General features: G+C 43.6%; 1 protein-coding gene across 2 annotated transcripts; it reads left to right on the plus strand.

The window, feature by feature from the left end:
• The first annotated feature begins 662 nt into the window (after positions 1-662).
• On the plus strand, positions 663-18606 carry LOC309342205 (cytochrome P450 2J4-like). Of its 2 annotated transcripts, XR_014156715.1 has the most exons (10): positions 663-958; positions 6167-6329; positions 7577-7726; positions 8086-8246; positions 10157-10330; positions 11375-11516; positions 13654-13841; positions 14634-14775; positions 16632-17312; positions 17357-18606. XR_014156715.1 is itself a non-coding variant. In XM_081862593.1 (9 exons), the coding sequence occupies exons 1-9, from the start codon at positions 788-790 to the stop codon at positions 16829-16831; spliced, it is 1491 nt and encodes a 496-aa protein (XP_081718719.1). In that variant the 5' UTR covers positions 663-787; the 3' UTR covers positions 16832-18606. The 2 variants fall into 2 exon arrangements, 1 of the variants encoding a protein (XP_081718719.1); XM_081862593.1 differs by having other exon boundaries at positions 16632-18606.
• The last annotated feature ends 439 nt before the right edge of the window (positions 18607-19045 follow it).

The raw sequence follows: 19045 nt of genomic DNA on the forward strand, positions 1-19045 counted from the left end.
ACTGGGGCAAAGCAGAGCTGCAGAACAGAAGAGACAAGTGGCCTCAGTAATGGGGTTGGGACAGGCATGCAATCCTATCTGTAGCATGCAGTTTTCTCCAGCAAAGATCCCTGGGGCAGTATTACTCATTTCCCCAAATTAGCTTTTCCATGATATATATATGTTAGGTATGTGAAACGCACAATCAGGTCTTGTAACAGCGCCTGGGGAACTCGCTGAGTGGAAGGTGCTATAGCATTGATGTTTGTGTGCAGGGAGGGCCAAGGTGTTACTGGGGGTGTCCACCTCAACATCACTGCATTGGCTCTCCCCGTGCCCAAGTTGCAATGAGGGATGTCACTATCACTGTGAAAGGTAAGCACCGCTTGTGTTTGCATGGAAGCTGTTTTTTTTGCTTTTAAGCATGCTTTCCCTCTTCTTCTTCTAGGCTGGCCTAGTTCACTCCACCCCTCTGGTAATTTGTGTTTAGATCACTCCTTCCTTCAGAGGCGTGGGAACAACTCCAGTTCTTGACTGAAATACATACTGTACCAGATCTAACCTTGACATAAGTGCTAAAAGGATTAATGCAAAGTGAAATGCAGCCCAAGAACTAATTAGATACGATGCAATAAATCTTGCCACATCTGTCTTCAGTGTGGTCTGTATAAAAAGGTAGTTGGTGAATGAACAGAGACAAGTGACAATATCTTTGAAGGGAAGCAACACGCTCTTGGGGAAACTATGTTCCAATGCACACAGCTATACTAGCAAAAGAAATCCACAGAGGAAAGATAACAACAGGAGAATGGCAGGGATCTTGGAAATTTTGATTTTTGTGCTGGTGGCTCTTCTGATTCTGCACTTCCTGAGACAGCTCTGGTCACACAGACGCTACCCTCCTGGACCTTTCTCACTTCCTGTCATTGGAGGCATGTGGCAGTTTGGGAAAATACTTTCACCAGATACTTTCTTGAAGGTACTTCTTTCTAAATTATTTAGTAGTTGAGTAAGAAGCTGGCTTAATAGAACAGCAGATTATTTTATTTCTACAGCAACTGGTGAGTAAAGTAAAGTGTTGTGTTGGTAAAACCTTCTGGAAAATGGAAGTGTGACATGTAGTGCAACTTGACAATTGGAACAATTGTTTCTCTCTTCATCAAAACTAAATTATTCTGCAGGTATTCTGCATGCTATAGCAACTTTAATTGTACACATAGTAAATTCAATTAAGGATTTCAATGTAATAATAATAATAATAATAATAATTTATTATTTATACCCTGCTCATCTTAATCTGGCTTCATTTCCCCAGTCACTCTGGGCAGCTTCCAACAAAATATTAAAAATACACTAATACATCAGACATAAAAAACTTTGGGTCATTCCATGTCAGTTCAACGCATCATGTCACCCACTGTCTCGCACTTTGATGAAACTTGGCGTACACCTTTCCCTTAAGGTTGAAAGAACCCCCCTTAAATTTTCCCCCTCTATCTCAAACGGTTTTACTTTTATAGCACTTCAAAGTTCCGTGAAATCTGCATTTCTGTTCCTCTTGAGATCCTTGGCCTGGCGTACATTTTATTTTTTCCCCCTCCATAACCAATGATCATATCAGATAGAGGGGGGACATTTAAGGGGGTTTCTTTCAACCATAAGGGAAGGGAATATACCAAGTTTCATCAAAATCCGAGACGGTGGGTGACAAAACCCTTGTTTTTTGCATTGATTCGATGTGGAATGACCCTTTCCCTAAATAGGACTGCCTTCAGATGTCTTCTAAAAGTCAGATAGTTATTTATTTCCTTGACATCTGATGGGAGGGTGTTCCACAATAACCGCTGCTCACAGTGAGGGAACCGCCAGAAGGCCCTTGGCGCTGGACTGCAGTGTCCGGGCTGAACGATAGGGGTGGAGATGCTCCTTCAGGTATACTGGACCAAGGCCGTTTAGGGCTTTAAAGGTCAGCACCAACACACTGAATTTTGCTGGGAAATGGACTGGGAGCCAAGTAGGTCTTTCAAGATTTCAGTTTTCTCATCATAACTGTTACCGGAAAAATCCGAGGGCTCCCTTGGACAAAAAGTAAAGACACCAACCAGAGTAAATTGGAGCAAATCAGCAGCCTGTAGGCTTGGCCTTTATTGACTGTTGCAACAGGGTGCTCCCCTCACTTGCAGGTGAGAGGAAAGACACAGAAAAATGGTGTGCAAGACCTTATAAAAACTTTTGAAATTCCCATCCTCTAGGTCAAGCCCACCCCCAGAAACATCATGCATACATTACAGAAAGGAGGGGTTGAGGGAGGCGTTGTGGTGGTAACCTGAGTGTCCTGTCACCTGGCTGGTTCCCTTCTCCCTCTCCCCATGAGTCATTTTCTGAAGACAAAAGGTAGTCGCAGTTTCCTGCCCCCTGAGGGAAGATCTGATCATTGTCCTTTGTTCCAGTCCATGCTGAATCCATTCCCTTATGGAAGTTCTTTGTGATCTTAACAAAATAAAAAAAATTCCTTCCAGTAGCACCTTAAAGACCAACTGAGTTAGTTCTAGGTATGAGCTTTCGTGTGCATGCACACTTCTTCAGATACACTGAAACAGAAGTCACCGGACCTTTCTATATAGTGAGAAGGTGGGGAGGGGTATTACTCAGAAGGGTGGTGGGAATGGGTGATTGGCAGATAGCTGCGATGAGCCTGTTGACGACTCTTAACGACTGCAATAGGTCTAACAGGAAAAAGCAAGGGGTGAGGTGAAAAATGGCTTTGTCATGTATAATGAGATAAGAATCCAATGTCTTTATTCAAACCAGGTCTCTCCATAGTTTTAAGTTTGGTGATAAGTTGCAATTCAGCAGCTTCTCTTTCCAGTCTATTTCTGAAATTCCTTTGTAATAGAACAGCTACTTTGAGATCTTGTATAGAATGTCCTGGGAGATTGAAGTGTTCTCCTACTGGTTTTTCTGTCTTGTGGTTCCTGATGTCGGATTTATGTCCATTTATTCTTTGGCGTAAGGTCTGGCCTGTTTGTCCAATATAGAGACAAACAGGCCAGACCTTACGCCAAAGAATAAATGGACATAAATCCGACATCAGGAACCACAAGACAGAAAAACCAGTAGGAGAACACTTCAATCTCCCAGGACATTCTATACAAGATCTCAAAGTAGCTGTTCTATTACAAAGGAATTTCAGAAATAGACTGGAAAGAGAAGCTGCTGAATTGCAACTTATCACCAAACTTAAAACTATGGAGAGACCTGGTTTGAATAAAGACATTGGATTCTTATCTCATTATACATGACAAAGCCATTTTTCACCTTCTCACCCCTTGCTTTTTCCTGTTAGACCTATTGCAGTCGTTAAGAGTCGTCAACAGGCTCATCGCAGCTATCTGCCAATCACCCATTCCCACCACCCTTCTGAGTAATACCCCTCCCCACCTTCTCACTATATAGAAAGGTCCGGTGACTTCTGTTTCAGTGTATCTGAAGAAGTGTGCATGCACACGAAAGCTCATACCTAGAACTAACTCAGTTGGTCTTTAAGGTGCTACTGGAAGGAATTTTTTTTATTTTGTTTTGACCATGGCAGACCAACACGGCTACCTATCTGTAACTTTGTGATCTTGATTGTCTTCTGTCTAGGACCATCAGGGTTGGCATAGCAACTGGGCAGGGCTCCTGTGGATGTGCTGGGATGGTGAAGGGATTATGGTGCCCTGTATCAAACCTTCCCCATTTTGTAGCCCTTCCTTCATGGAGTAAAATAAAAGTAGAACAGTGCAAATCCGATGCATGGTTGATTTTCTATGAATTTATAACAGAAGTGTAGCATATGTAGTGTGTGAGTGTGTGTGAAGTTTGTACAAACTGAATGATGGGGGGGGGGGGTTTCCTGCTACATAACGAATCTTATCTGGCGTGTTTGCATCACCAATAATCATTTTTAAAATATATAATGCCAGATTGATTGGCTGTATGATTGGCTGTATGTATTTGATTTTGGGGGAGCAAGTCCATATACATTATTCAGGGATATATAAGAAAAGAAAAACTTTTTGTATACATTATATTAGCTCCAATATTCTAAAATACGTTTGTGAATTACTTTTTTACATATGTGATGACTTTATATTTGACTATAAATTTAATATTCTATATATGTATATTCTATACACTGTATTTACTCGATTGTAATGCATACCTTTTTTTGGCCAAATTACGTCATGAAAATTAGGGTGCGCATTAGATTTGATGGCACTTTTACATTCACCAGCAAATACTTTTTTGGCTTCAAGGTTTTGAAAATTGAGGTGCACATACTGTATGTATATGTAAATGTCTCCCATAAAACAAAATGATTTCTATTAACTAATATATTGTTATAAGTAGAGTGGGGAGATCTTCCATTAAACCCAAGAAATTGATGAATGTCAGAATCTAGCTAATATTGGGGATATGAATGCAAAACACAATCTGCAGAACTGTGCCACACAAGGAATCCCTGGGCTGGCTTATGGGAACCAGCTTGACCAGGGCTAGTTAAGAACAAAAACATCAATAGACAAAGGTGTGGATGGCTTGTGATTAGCACATCAAAGGAAGGTTCTCAGGTCTGTGCTCACGGGCTGGCCTCACAGGAGAAATGTTGCTCTAAAAAACTAGGCTTGGGATAGCAGATGGATGGGGAGGAGTTGCTTGGAGCAAAGGTGTGTTAGGAAGAAGAAGGAGAACAAAGACAGTACCTTGGACGAGAGCCTTGGACTATAGTGCTACACTGCTGCGGGGAACAAGCCACCCCATAGATGACCATCCTGTAAGATCTGGACTCCCACAATTCAAATTCAGTTGCAAATATGCAAATAAATCATTTTTCTTAAAGCTACAACAGTTTCCACTACATCCTGATTCTCAAAGTAGCACAGACCCTGTGGGAGTGCCTGGAACCTCCTTGGCATCTTGCCACAGCAGCTTGGCAGAGATTGGAGGTGGCCCCCAACCTTTTAACAATATAAAGAATTATAAGGGCTATAAGAAACCCACCCTGGATTGAGAAAATCTAAGCAACTATTAGCCAGTTTTGAGTCCGAGCACTGCCAGGGCCACTGCTGCACAGAAAAGCACCTGTGAGCTGCTGCAGCCACCACCACCTCACCTGGTGCTTGTGAGCAGGACCTATCACAGGGGAGGAGGGTCAACTCCTGCCTGAGTATCACTCCTTCAGGGATGTGTTCTGCAAGAAGGAGCCAGCAAAGTTGCCATGGCACCAACCATATTGCTGTGTGATTGAGCTATTCCTGGGGGCGCCCTTCCCTTGGAATTGCCTATACCCAACGTCTGAGGCTGAGCTTACAGTTCTGTAGTAGTTCCTGGATAATGATTTGGCAACAGGCTTCTTGCAGTCATTGAAGGTGCTGGATGGTGCCCCAGTAGTGTTTGTCAAGAAGAAGTGGGCGGTGGAGCTGAAGGTAAAAAAGGGTAAAGGATCCCTGGACAGTTGAGTCCGGTCAAAGGCGACTATGGGGTTGCGGCGCTCATCTCGCTTTCAGGTCAAGGGAGCCGTGATGGAAGCCAGAGAGCACGGAAACACCATTTACCTTCCCGTCACAGTGGTACCTATTTATCTACTTGTACTGGTGTGCTTTCAAGCTGCTAAATTGGCAGAAGCTGGGACAAAGCAATGAGAGCTCATCACCAACCTTCCAATCAGCAAGCCCAAGATACTCAGTGTTTTAGATCACAGCACCAACTGCGTCCCTTTAGTGGAGCTGAAACCTTGCTTGGATTATAGAAACCTCAACCTGATCAAATCCCCACATGGTACCCATTGCCTCTCTGAACGGTTTTCCTTTGCCCCACTCCTTTCCCATGGAAGACTCATTCTTTAGTGCTAAATCGGAGCAAATGTCAATCTGAATAAAATCTGAACTTCTGTTTGTTCTGACTGAGCACTAAAGAGTGGTTTTCCTTGCCGGGGGGGGGGGGGCAGCAGAACAAGATTTAGTGTGGGTAAGTCCTCAGTCTCACAACAACTGGACAGCCTTGAAATACACTCTGTTGTGGCGAAGAAGAAGCCTTTGCCAGCTCACTGAATGCCTGTGGCAATGGGCTATAGTCACAAAAGCTTGTAATAATCTGCTATATTTTAACATGACGGTTCTCTTTTCTAATTTGATGCTAATGGCAGCTGGCTAAGCAATATGGAGACATTTACAATGTATGGTTCGGACATTATCCTATGGTAGTACTGTCTGGATTCCAAATGGTGAAAGAAGGCCTTACAAACTCACCAGAAGTCTTGTCTGAACGACCAGTGACCCCTTTCCTGAAAGCTGCACTTAAAAAAAAGGGTAAGTTGTTGAGAAGGCTGATGGGTTTTGCTGGCCCTATCTCCAGAGAAGAGTATAAAATCAAACTTTGACTATGCCCATCAACCGAAGCTCTTTCCAACAGCAGAGGTCTTCAAAGAAGTCATTGCACTGCATTTACCAGCTTGGTCATTAGGCACTAAGATTGCCACAAAATCTGGTTCATAGGCTAGGCTCTTGTGCAAAACTCAGAAGTCAACAAAGGTGATATGAACTTATGATAACACTTTTTGTGGGAGTCTTGGGAAGGTACTGAAAGAGGAAGTCTTGCTGATTTGAAAGGAAGAAGTGACTCTTCCATGCATGAGAAGTAGAGTGAAGGAATTAGTGGTGAATATATTCTGATTTCACTAATCCTGTGATGCCTCCTCAATGCTACATGACTGCTGTCCAGAGGGACTAAAGTGCAAAAAAGTGGAACCAAAATAAACTAGAAGAAAAAAATTATAGGATTTCAGCAGAAAGTTGTAGGATATACACTTACTGTAAATGAAGCAGTCTCTTCTTTTTATGTTTAGGTTCTTTTCTTTATTGATTTGGCTTTTTATGAACCATATTTTTTGATAGTTTTCTGTAAGTATTACTTATATGCAGGAATTAATATTTGAACATATATATCTGTGATAAAGGAGGACGTTTACAGAGAACTGGGGATTAGAAAAAGAAGGGATCTGTGGAAGACAAATCAGAGAGGGTTTTCTCAGGGTGTGAGGCTGAGGAACGGGGAGACCTCCCAGGTGGGAGATGGGGGAATCAACTCTCGGTATTCTTTTCTTGATATGTTGCCTTTTCTTATCTTTCTATAAAAGAGTTTGGATTTTATTGCTTAATATGTTAAAACTTTTTTTAAAAAAACTCTATTAAAAGAAAAGGAAATGAAGCAGGGTGACCACCTCAATAACATAACAATCACAAATAATCATGAATGCACCATTAAAAGGATATCTGGAAGGATCCTGTGTGCTATACTGAAATAAGTTCCAGTGCTTGAAGGCAAGATAGAGTGATGGCCTCATAGGCATTTTCTGAAGAGTACAGTGCTGGTGAATATCTCTTTACTAGACAGATTCTGTGCCAGTCTTGCAGTTCTTAGGTTGTGAAAGAATGGCATCTCTGAAATGCACAGGCATTTTCTGCACTAAATTTGGTCTCATCTTGGTTGACTGACAGTTTTAAAAATATGGCATTTTTGTGAGTAATGTTTTCTCATTGATTCCTTCCTGTTTTAGGTTTGGTCTTTTCAAATGGTCACACCTGGAAGCAGCAGAGACGGTTCAGTGTCATTACTATGCGGAAGCTGGGTCTGGGGAAGAAAGGCATGGAGTTCCAAATACAAGAGGAAGCCCATCGTCTTGTGGAGGTCTTTGCACATGCAAAAGGTATGTGATATTACCGTATTTACATGAATCAAATCACCCTCCAATCTAATGAACACCTCAGTTTTCAAAACCTTGAAACCAACAAAGTATTTGCTGGTGAATGCAAATGTGCCATCAAATCTAATGTGCACCCTAATTTTCACACTGTAATTTGGCCAAAAAAGGTGCACATTACATTCACGTAAATATGGTAAGTAATGATGCTGATACCTATCCCAGTTTGCAGAGATCTTTATGCACAATCTCTGCACATTTTGGAATGGAATTTCATACATTTTCACTTTTATTCAAATATTTTTAAAATAGCAATTGATCCTAGCAGCTTTCCAAGATATAAATGTAAATGATTTCATTTGCAGGGCAGCCACATGATTTTTCACTCCCCATCACTAATGCAGTGTCCAGCTTGATATGTGTTTTGGCTTTTGGATACCGATTTTCTCTTGAAGATGAAAAATTCCAAAAATTGATCGATGCCATTGATTGCATCTTGAAAGATTCAAATAACGTAATTCACATGGTGAGTAGACTTTTGATTCCCAGAGGCCCTAAGTCAAATAAGCATTCACAGAACATTATGGCAGTACTCCTAAATCTTAGGGCTCATCTACACTTCTATTTGTCCTGCAGGTTTCTCCCCCTGGAAAACCTGCTGTTCGCCACTGAATTGGAACAAATGTCAGTTGCTTCTTCTGTGAGTTGATGTTCCAATTCAGTGATAAACAGTGGGTTTTCCTGGGGAAAGTGGCAGGAAAGTGAAAAACCGTTTGCATCCGTGTCTAGAAAGCAGGGCACAAGCAGAAGTATGCATGAGCCCTCAGAGTACTCGATTCATTGCAGGGATATGTGGATTTAAATCCGGGTTGGATGGCCCGTCTTGTATGCCTCCTTCCAGCAACTTCTGCAGCCAAGCTGATACCAAGGAAGGAAAGTCCACAACCTCCTGAGGGCGTCCATTCCACTGTCAAACAGCTCTTGCCGTCAGAAAGTTCTTGATGATATTCAGTCAGAATCTACTTTCTTGAAAATTGAAGCCATTGATTCAAGTCCTACCCTATTATTATACCCAGCAGGGTATAATAATAATGATTGCTAATGATAATGATAACAATTAGCACTATTTTTCTAGAAAAAAAGGTGCCACCACTCACCATTAACGCCTCCCTTGTTCTCTTATAATGGCAATGGTGCCAAGCTGAGAGGTGCCAGAACTGAGTTCCGGTGAGTTTCAGCTGAAAAAGAAGCCCCGATGATGATGATGATGATGATGATGATGATGATGATTGAAAACAAGCTAGCTCCATTTTCTGTGTGACAGCTACAAATCCACCTGTTACCTCATTCAACCCATATTTTATGAGTTATTTTGCAAGAATATCATGGGTGACTTCGTCAAAAGCCTTACTGAAATCAAGATATGCTATAACCACAGCATTCCCCTGATCCACCAAGCTTGTAACTCCATCAAAAAGAGAAATGAGATTCATCTGGCATGACTTACTTTTGAGAAACCCATGCTGGGCCTTAGTAATCACAGCATCCTACTGCTCACAGACCAACTGCTGAATGAATGAATGCTGTACGAAACTCTTTGCAACAAAAATGAGCCAAAATGTGAGAATAATTCACCTTAGCACTGTGTCCTTAAGCTTTGACAGTTCACATAAATTTAATACATATCTACCTCACTTTTCTCTGAAGTATTCAAAGAGGCTAAAGAGAAACCAGGAATGAACAAAAAACCACAAAGCTTCAGAAGCAATATAATCATAACTGCAACACCTTTTTAAAACTTATTAAAATAATATGTAGCAGAATCAGAACAGACAGGTTAGTTAAGTTCAGAAGACAGCATCTATCCATCAACAGATCATCTTCAGAACCATGTTTATTCACCTAAACAGAAAAGTTTAGGAGGAACTTCCTAGAAAGGGTATTTCATGTTTTTGCTGCCACTATGGAAAATTCTCCAAGAATTCTGCCAGCTGCTATATTTCTAATGGTGATGGGACCCAGAGCAGCTCAGAGACTGAAGTTGTGGTTCTGAAAGGAGAATACAGCTTTAGGGACCCTGGTCCTGGGTCATGAAGGGCTTAAAAATATGTAAGAATGGTGTAAAACGAATGTTATATGAACTGACTGCTGGCAGCTGCATTTTTGTACTGGTTAAACATCCCAACCTGTCTTCTAGTGCGGTCCTATTTAGTATGCCCAATTCACTGCCAGCTGAAGTGATGTAAAAGCACTCTGCCACCTGCCACCCGGGAGTAACTCTGGGTCAAAGAGCGCCCACAGACATTTAGCCACAGCCTCAATAATAATCTAGGCCATGATGCTGAAGTGCCAGTCCAAATGAGTTTGGTGATAGACCTTGTTACCAAACCATTTTGTGGTAGTGACTTGTGGTTTTTGCTTTCTCCTCCTCTGCAGCTGTATGAAATATTCCCATGGCTCATGAAACATTTCCCAGGGCCTCATAAGAAGTTATTTGCCTCCGCAGACTTGATACTTTCATTTGCAAAGGAGGAGTTAGAAAGGCATAAAGAGCAACGAAAGGATGAGCCGCAGGATTTCATTGATTTCTATCTACTTCAGATGGAGAAAGTAAGCATCCACTGTCAACTCCAGGCACTTGGGGCCTGTCCACACTACAATGTGTGTTTGTGTCTGAGTTCCCACTTACTTTATGTAGTCCAGATGAAGTTACCCTAAAACAGCACCTGTCTTGATTCTTTCCCTCTGTAAATTTGGGTGTACCTAATACAGGGATAATTCAATATACAGTTGTACCTTGGTTCCCAAAGGGAATCCATTCCAGAAGTCTATTCGACTTCCAAAACGTTTGAAAACCAAGGTGCAGCTTCTGACTGGCTGCAGGAACTTCCAGATTTGCAGCATTTGGGAGCCAAGACATTCGAGTCACAAGGCGTTCGACAACTAAGGTACGACTGTATTGGGGGAAATTGGACTTTAAATCGCTTCATTTGGCGTAATAGATGATTTATTGTGGTGGTTTTGGTTGGGTGGATCAATAATCACTTTTTGCTGCTCAGATGATGATGATGATGATGATGATGATGATGTCGTCCTTTCAGCCTCCTTTTCTACTCCAGCCAGCTTGATTTCATTTTGGGGTGGGGTGGGGTGATCAGACAACAAAGCCACAGAGCCATTCAGAAGTGTAGAAAGTCCCTGATCTGCTCTGAGATGCCTTGGTAGTGGTGTGATCTGATTCAGAAAAACATTTCCAAGATCACCCCAGTTCACCTTGTAATTTCAGGTACACAAACAGACAATGCAAACCACTATTAAATAAGTTTGGGAGAGCATACCCATAAACTTGCACTGGATTTTTGCAGATGATGCCACTGTTTTTGCACCATCACCCCAATTTTTTGGGGGGAAAGCTGACTTGGAAAGGGCTGTGGTTTCTTTTTATTATCTCTTATTCTGCATGTCTTCAGAAGGGTGTTGGAGAGATCCTTTCTTACTCCAGTCTATGACTGTCCAAGTATCTTCCTGCACATTCAGCTGTAAAACATATTATTAGGTGTTGCGATAGGAAGACACCACCACCCCAAGGTCAGATAGATTTTGTGTGGCCTGCAAATAATTCCAACATTTCACTTTTTCCATTATCGTCAATAGAGCAAGGATGACCCCAACTCTACCTATGATGAAAGCAACCTGGCAGAGTGTGTTCTTGACCTCTTTATCGCAGGGACAGAGACGACTGCTGCTACTCTGCAATGGGGACTGCTCCTCATGGTGTCTTATCCAGATGTTCAAGGTGAGGGAGAACTTTGCAATGGAAGCAAGCACCTCCCTGGATCCCTGTAGGGAAGAGCTTAGATTTATTTGCTTTTTAGTAGCAGGTTGTGATTCTTCCAAGGTGTCATAATGGGTGGGTGACAAATATATGTTCAGAGCACAATTATTTTCTCAAGAGCAACCAGAATGCCCCATGACCAGCTTGGGAGAATCTGTACCCAGTACTCCCCAGTAAAAATGCAACAAATTATCCACCAAATCACAAAGTTCCCACAGTGGCCAACCAGGTGCGTATGGGAAGCTTGTGAACAGGACCAGATTGGAACAGTATTCTCTGTACTTGTGATTCCCACCAACTGGCATTTACAGACATACCGTATTTTTCGCCCCATAGGGCGCACCGGCTCATAGCACGCACCTATTTTTTGGGGGGGGGGGGAGCCGTGGGGCTGGGGCGGGGGAAGCCCGAGCTTTCCCCAACCCCAGCCCCCAGAACAGGGGTCTCCCGCCGGGCTCCCACGCCCTGCGGATATCTGCCTGAAGCCCAAACCAGGTCGGGGAACAGCGGGATGGCGGCGCTCCGCCTCCCCGCTGTCCCCTGAGCTTGTGGGGCTGGCGGCAGGGAGAAGCGTGCTTTTCCCCACCGCCAGCCTCCAAACCAGGTTGGGGAACCAAAGCCTGGGGCGCGCTGTGGGGCGTGCCCCAGGCTTTGAGATGCAGGCTGCTATCCGCGGGCTCCCAAGGCTTGCGGAGAGCTTCCTGAAGCCTGGAGAGCGAGAGGGGTCAGTGCACACCGACCCCTCTCGCTCTCCAGGCTTCAGCTAAAGCCTGCCTTCGCCCCATAGGACGCACACACATTTCCCCTTCATTTTTGGAGGGGAAAAAGTGCGTCCTATAGGGTGAAAAATACGGTACTACTTTTTACACTGGAGGGATGAGGGAGAACATATCCATCATGTTTATCAGTCATTGATAGCCTTATCCTCTAAAAAATCATCAAATCCGATTCTAAAGCCATTCAAGTGAGTGGGCATCACATCTTGTGGGAATAAATTCCAGAATTTAACTCTGTGCTATAGGAAGAAGACCTGGGACGCGGGTGGCGCTGTGGGTTAAACCACAGAACCTAGGACTTGCTGTTCAGAAGGTCGGCGGTTCGAATCCCCACAACGGGGTGAGCTCCCGTTGCTCGGTCCCTGCTCATGTCAACCCAGCAGTTCAAAAGCACGTCAAAGTGCAAGTAGATAAATAGGTACCGCTCCAGCGGGAAGGTAAACCGTGTTTCCATGCGCTGCTCTGGTTCGCCAGAAGCAGCTTAGTCATGCTGGCCACATGACCCGGAAGCTGTACGCCGGCTCCCTTGGTCAGTAAAGCGAGATGAGCGCTGCAACCCCAGAGTCAGCCACGACTGGACCTAATGGTCAAGGGTCCCTTTACCTTATATGAAGAAGTACTTTCCTTACCATGTCCTGAATCTTCCAACGGCAGCCGCAGGTATTTGCCTTGGGGTATGGCTGAGCAGGGCACAGTGTGGGTCGCCACTGTGGCCAAGCAACCACTTTGCCAGGAGGAAGACAGGGAGAAATGAGCAGCCATAGAATTGTGCTAACTAGCCTCCATGCACTGGCTGCAATCCTGTTTTGTGTGGGAGAGAAGCCAGGCACTGAGTTTCAGTAAGGGCAGAACTGAGTGGGTGAAAGAAACATTTGATCTGGCTCCTGGTGAAATAGTCTTCCCAGAGAGTAAGGAACTCCCCTCTGAATTTGTGGAAACATGAGAAACTGGCTGCTGCTGAGTCAGGGCCAGGGTCCATCCAGCTCAGTATTGCCTACACTGGCTGCCATCCGCTCTCCGGGATTTCAGGGAAGGAACATTCCCAGCCCTACCTGGAGATTCTGGGAATTGAATCACGGACCTTCTGCATGCAAAGCAGATGTTCTACCACAGAACAATAGACCTTTTCCACATGCAGCTGCATTCACGGTATTTAATTGTTAACTTCTTATTTTCAGGGTGCTGCCAGCATCTACCAATGAGCCTCACTTAATATACCAGGGTCTTTTCACCCCACCCTATACAGCTTGATTGTCAGAAGTTTCTCAGATTTAAACCAGAGTATTTTAAAATAAAGCTTCATTTCCCACTTTTCACTGCAGATAAAGTCTACAAGGAGATGGAAGATGTTTTAGGTTCCTCCCTTCCCATTTGCTATGAAGATCGAAAGAAACTGCCTTACACCAATGCGGTGATGCATGAAATTTTGCGTGCAAAATATCCCTTATTAATTGGGATTCCCAGGCGAAGTGCAAAGGATATGGAAATGCATGGTTTTCACATTCCAAAGGTACAGGGTATAGATAAGGCAACAGCTGTATATTTTGAAAGCAAAGAGCATCTGATAGTGGCACTTTAAATGCACACATGTAGCACAAAATCTGAGGGAGAAGGATCTCCCCTCTCTCGAAAAAAATATATCTGAAGATTAATAACCTGAAAGTTAAAAAATTCTATTATGACAAATACAAGGAACAGACTATTGCATAAGTTATCTGGAATGAGAGGATGAAACCCAAACACATAACAAGTTTTATCAAGATACATATAATCATAGAATTGTAGAGTTGGAAGGGACGCTGAGGGTCATCTAGTCCAACTCCTTGCAATACAGGAATCTCAACTACAACATCCATAACAGATGGTCATCTAACCTCCAAAGGCATAAAAACTTGCAAGGAAAGTATCTAGTACAAGAATCCCTGGACCTGCTTTCCTATAATTTGGCAGGCTTTTTCCACCTGGGAGGGATTAGCATGCATGCCAATCTCATTCACTTCTGTCAAAAGGGAAAGAAAAGTTATATAATTCCCAACAACAAATTGAAGCAGAAGGAGAGCAGCCTCAAACATGCCCTGTTTTGAACTCAGCAGCCTCTGAGGTGCCTTGGGCTGACACACACTATATTCTGATGCACCAAATTAGAATTAGAATCCAATATTGTGATTATTGTATACCATAAATATAGACTGTATCTTTGTATGTGAGTAATGTCTTAAGATTGATTACTGGGGCAGTGAATTGGCAAAACTGTTTTGTGCTGGTCCAGATGCATTCTGAGCCAACTGTTTCTTCTTTTCAGAGGACACTTGTTATTACAGATCTGAACTCTGTTCTTGTCGATCCCACGCGATGGGAAACACCTGAAGAGTTCAACCCACACCATTTTTTGGACACGGATGGAAATTTTAGGTCTAGAGAAGAATACCTGCCATTTGGAGCAGGTAAACGTAGAAATAATCATGGTCACATTTAGTAGCTTGTTTCAAACAAGCAAATGGTCAAAGGTGATTAAAGAGAGGGAGGGCCATGAATAGATCCCCTGTGGTTTAAAAATCAGGTTGGAGTGATAGTGTTGAGAGAGCAATGAATTTAACATTCTTCTTCCACACCATTTTCCAATCTGAATTCTCCCTCCATAGAGTAGGGGTATCTCTCCAGATGTTGTTGGGCTACAACGTCCATCATCCATGACTCTTGCCCATGCTGGCTGGAGCTGATAGGAATTGTAGTGGCACTTGGAGGGTAGCACATTGGCTATCCCTGCTTTGGCGCAAACAGCATCTCTGGAAGAGCAATTTAGTTTAGGGAAATGGTTTAAGAGGGGAAGGGTTAAAATCTTCACTCTCCTAGAATTAAAGCCCCAATCAGAATTGGGGGATCCAGTGGCTATATATATATATCTATTGCAGTTTTCTTCCTTTTTTATTTACAAAATTATATACTGAAAGTTTCATAAAATTCCAAAAATTATTAACATAAGATGATGAATTAGTTATAAACTGCAACTCTGTTGTAAATTGCATCCACTTCCATGTACAAAATATTTTTTTCTCTATGGCTGCTGCAGAAGGTGAGCCCAGAACAACCAGCTGCTCCAGCTTCTTCTCACTCTCTTTCCATCTCTCTCTCTCCATTTCTTCTTTTTGTTGTAAGGAGCATCGCACCCCATAGTCGCCTTTGACCGGATCTCCATCATGAGAGCCAGTGTGGTGTAGTGGTTAAGAGCAGTAGTCACGTAATCTGGGGAACCGGGTTCACGTCTCCACTCCTCCACATGCAGCTGCTGGGTGACCTTGGGCCAGTCACACTTCTCTGAAGTCTCTCAGCCCCACTCACCTCACAGAGTGTATGTTGTGGGGGAGGAAGGGAAAGGAGATTGTTAGCCGCTTTGAGACTTCTGAAGGGGAGTGAAAGGCGGGATATCAAATCCAAACTACTACTACTACTACTACTACTCTTCTTCTTCTTCTTCTTCTTCTTCTTCTTCTTCTTCTTCTTCTTCTTCTTCTTCTATCACTGAGGCAGCTGCCTCTATTGGCCACCAGATGTTTCCTCTGAGATGTTGGGGATTCACCCACAGGCAATGTGTGCACTTTGAATATTCCTTCCCTTAAGCCAGGGGTCGGCAAGGTTTACCGGCCATGAGCTGGATCACTCCCACGGAGATCGTCTGTGGGCCGGACTGGTGCAGCGCAACGCCGGAAATTGCGTCTGCGCATGCCCAGACGCCAAAAATCGCACCTGCGCAGAAGCAATTTTTGGCATCTGGACATGCGCAGACGCGATTTCCAGTATCTGCACATGCGCAGACACAATTTCTGGTGCTGCTCGGTGTGTCCCCGTGCCGCGCTGCACTGGTTTAGTGCAGTGCGCGGGGGACTCGTTGAGCAGATGGCTTGGTTCAGGGGCGGCTCGTAGGATGGTAAAATGGTCTTCATGACCCCTGCCTTAAGCTGTTCTGGCAGTAGTTAGACCTGCTTTCCCAAAGTACTACATATAGTGATACAGCCATGACCTGTATGCTCCATATCCAAATTCTCACTCTGCTTTCAAGCTTAGTCTTCCTTTGGGAACTGCAGCCACTCAAGGTCAGCTTCCAGTATTTCCTGGAGCAAAGCCAGGACCCTCAGGATGTCAACCCAGAGGATTAAAGGGAGGTACTTTGGGAGTTGCTGTTTTCCAGCTTTTTGTTGCTGTTGTTATGGCTAAAACTACTGGCTGAGCAAAGCAGATGAACTGGAGAATAGATGGAGTTGGTTATGACTCACTTGCTGCTTCCCCCTTCTTTCTTCTGCAGGAGCTCGAGCCTGTGTGGGAGAGCAGATGGCCAAGATGGAGATATTCCTCTTCCTAACCACCCTGTTGAGGGCATTCCGCTTCCAGCTGCCAGAAGGAGTGAAAGAACTCAATAAAAAGCCTGTTTTGGGGCTGACATTGCACCCCCACCCTCACAAACTCTGTGCTATTCCCCGCTGCAGTGCATCAGGAAGCATATAAAAATAATTACTGTGGTTTATTTATTTATTGTCATAAATTTCTCCATTATTATTATTTTCCACTTTGACTGACATTCTGTCCTTGGCTTTCTCAGATCTACTATCATTGGACCAATTAAAATATCCCTCATTTGTTGCAGGGGCAGAGTTTGGTAATCTTTGATAATATGGCGTTCAGAGCTAGGCCAAAATTTGGCACCCCCAAACAGATCTTCTCAATGATGTGTCTTCTCAGTTTTGTGCCCCCTCAGCTCAGTGCCCAGTGGAGGGGACCCCCCCCCCCCCGCTCTTTGCAGCTTCTGTGCTCAGGACTGAATTCTGTATCTGAACTTAGGTATTTTTTTTACGCTATGCCACTGAAAGGTGAAAAGGAGGCTCATTTGTTGAATCTGCTCTTTTTCAGCTTATGGAGTCATTGTAATTTCTTTGTTATGTGCTGAATTGGGCATTTAAAATGGAGAATTGCATGCTGAGATGGGTCAGTAGTGGAGTTTTGTGCTGTGTTGATATACTAACCTATTTGTAGTACAAAAATGTAGCTTTTTTCGATCCAGAATCGTTCATTCTTGTCCTTAACATACTGCTTTCATTGTAGACTGATTCTAGATCCTGCCTAGGGGTGGCTACTTGATATGTGAAAACCCTCCTCATTATTATGTTTTCTACGCCTTTTCCACTGTGCACATGCCCCAGATGAATCAAGAAGGAAATGGTGGTTGTGATCATGCTATACACCCAGCCCACAATGCCATTGGTCAGGTGTAGATACTTTCTGTGCCACCATTGCTGGGATAGTGCATATCGGTTTTCAAATGGACACACTGTAGGATAACTCTAGGTAGGGCTAGGAAAGATTTCCTCTTTGAAAGCTGGAGACATGCTGGCAGTTGGTGCTGACAATACTGAGCTGAATAGACGAATGGTAAGGTAGCCTTCTATGTTGCTGTCTCTGCCCACAACAAAACCCCACCTTTTCAAAAGGCAGAATAATAGTGCTAAAGGCATCTACAACTGTGCAGGTTGTGCTACTTTTCTGTTTCGGGTAGGGGTAGTTTATGAGGTCTCAGAAGATGGAAGAACTGAGGGGGAAATAAAGTTCACCATGATTGGGTGCTGGCATTGTGTGGGTGCCCTCTAAAAAGCATTCACACAATGCACCCACACAATCATGGTGAACCTGCCATTTTCAGCTATGAATGGTTTCTTCCCTGCCACAAACGTGTGTGTTTGTGCAGTATTGGGGAGAGGAACCATGTTCATTTATTTCTTTTACTAAATGCTTCTGATTAAGCATCTCAAAGTGATTTCACGGTACAGTAAAAGCCATATGCAAAACAACTGCATTTGTGAAAAGAGTATACCATTGGATATATAAAAAACAATTTCAGCTAAATTCAGGTACTGACTGCGATAAAAGTAATCACTTAGAAGGCATGTTTGAAGAGGAAATTCTTCAACAGGTGCCAAAAATACAATAAAGACAGTGTCTGTTTACTTAAAAGTACGGTAAACCTTGCAATGATACAAGTGTACAGAGAGATCCACTAGCACTTTACCATGCTAGCTCACCATGCTATACTGAACCTTACAGCATGTAATCTTCAGCTTCTCTGCTGATAACCTTGCACTGAGCAAAACCTCTTCTCAGTGGCTACTTCACACTCCTGCCAATGCTGCTGAATGCAGTCTTGGCCTTATAGCTGCCTTTGTACATACATACATCCCTTAAAGAAAGGGAGGGTGGATGAGTCTGTAAATAAAGTAGTGTGTAGCTACTGACTGTCTCTTTCTTCTGCAGTGGGATGCCAGAAGATGAGTGTGCTCCTCTCAGGAGGGAGGGGTCGCTTATTACCGGTCTCTCTGGACTGAGGGCAATTTACAGCCAGAGGGTGACCACCGGAGAGACACCTCGGTGTCTTGGGAAGGTGCCGGCCTTCCCGGGCGTTTTTCCAACAAATGGTAGCAGAGGATGGTTACGTACGATGGTTATGTCGGATGGTTGCCGATGGTCAATGGGTTCTAAGCCACCCAGTGCAGCTGGCATGCTAGCTCTAAACAGAATCCAGACACAGAGGATGGGCTGCTCAAGACATGGGCCAAACACTTAGTGCAATTTCACCCATTTTTTTCAAATTACACCAACAGTCTCTTCTATACTAAGGGAATTGCATGATTTTGGAAGGAACTTCGAAAGGGACATTTTAAAGCTTTAACT

The sequence above is a fragment of the Podarcis erhardii genome, assembly GCF_964252035.2.
Source record: "Podarcis erhardii genome assembly, chromosome: 5".
NCBI classification, from domain to species: Eukaryota; Metazoa; Chordata; class Lepidosauria; order Squamata; family Lacertidae; genus Podarcis; species Podarcis erhardii.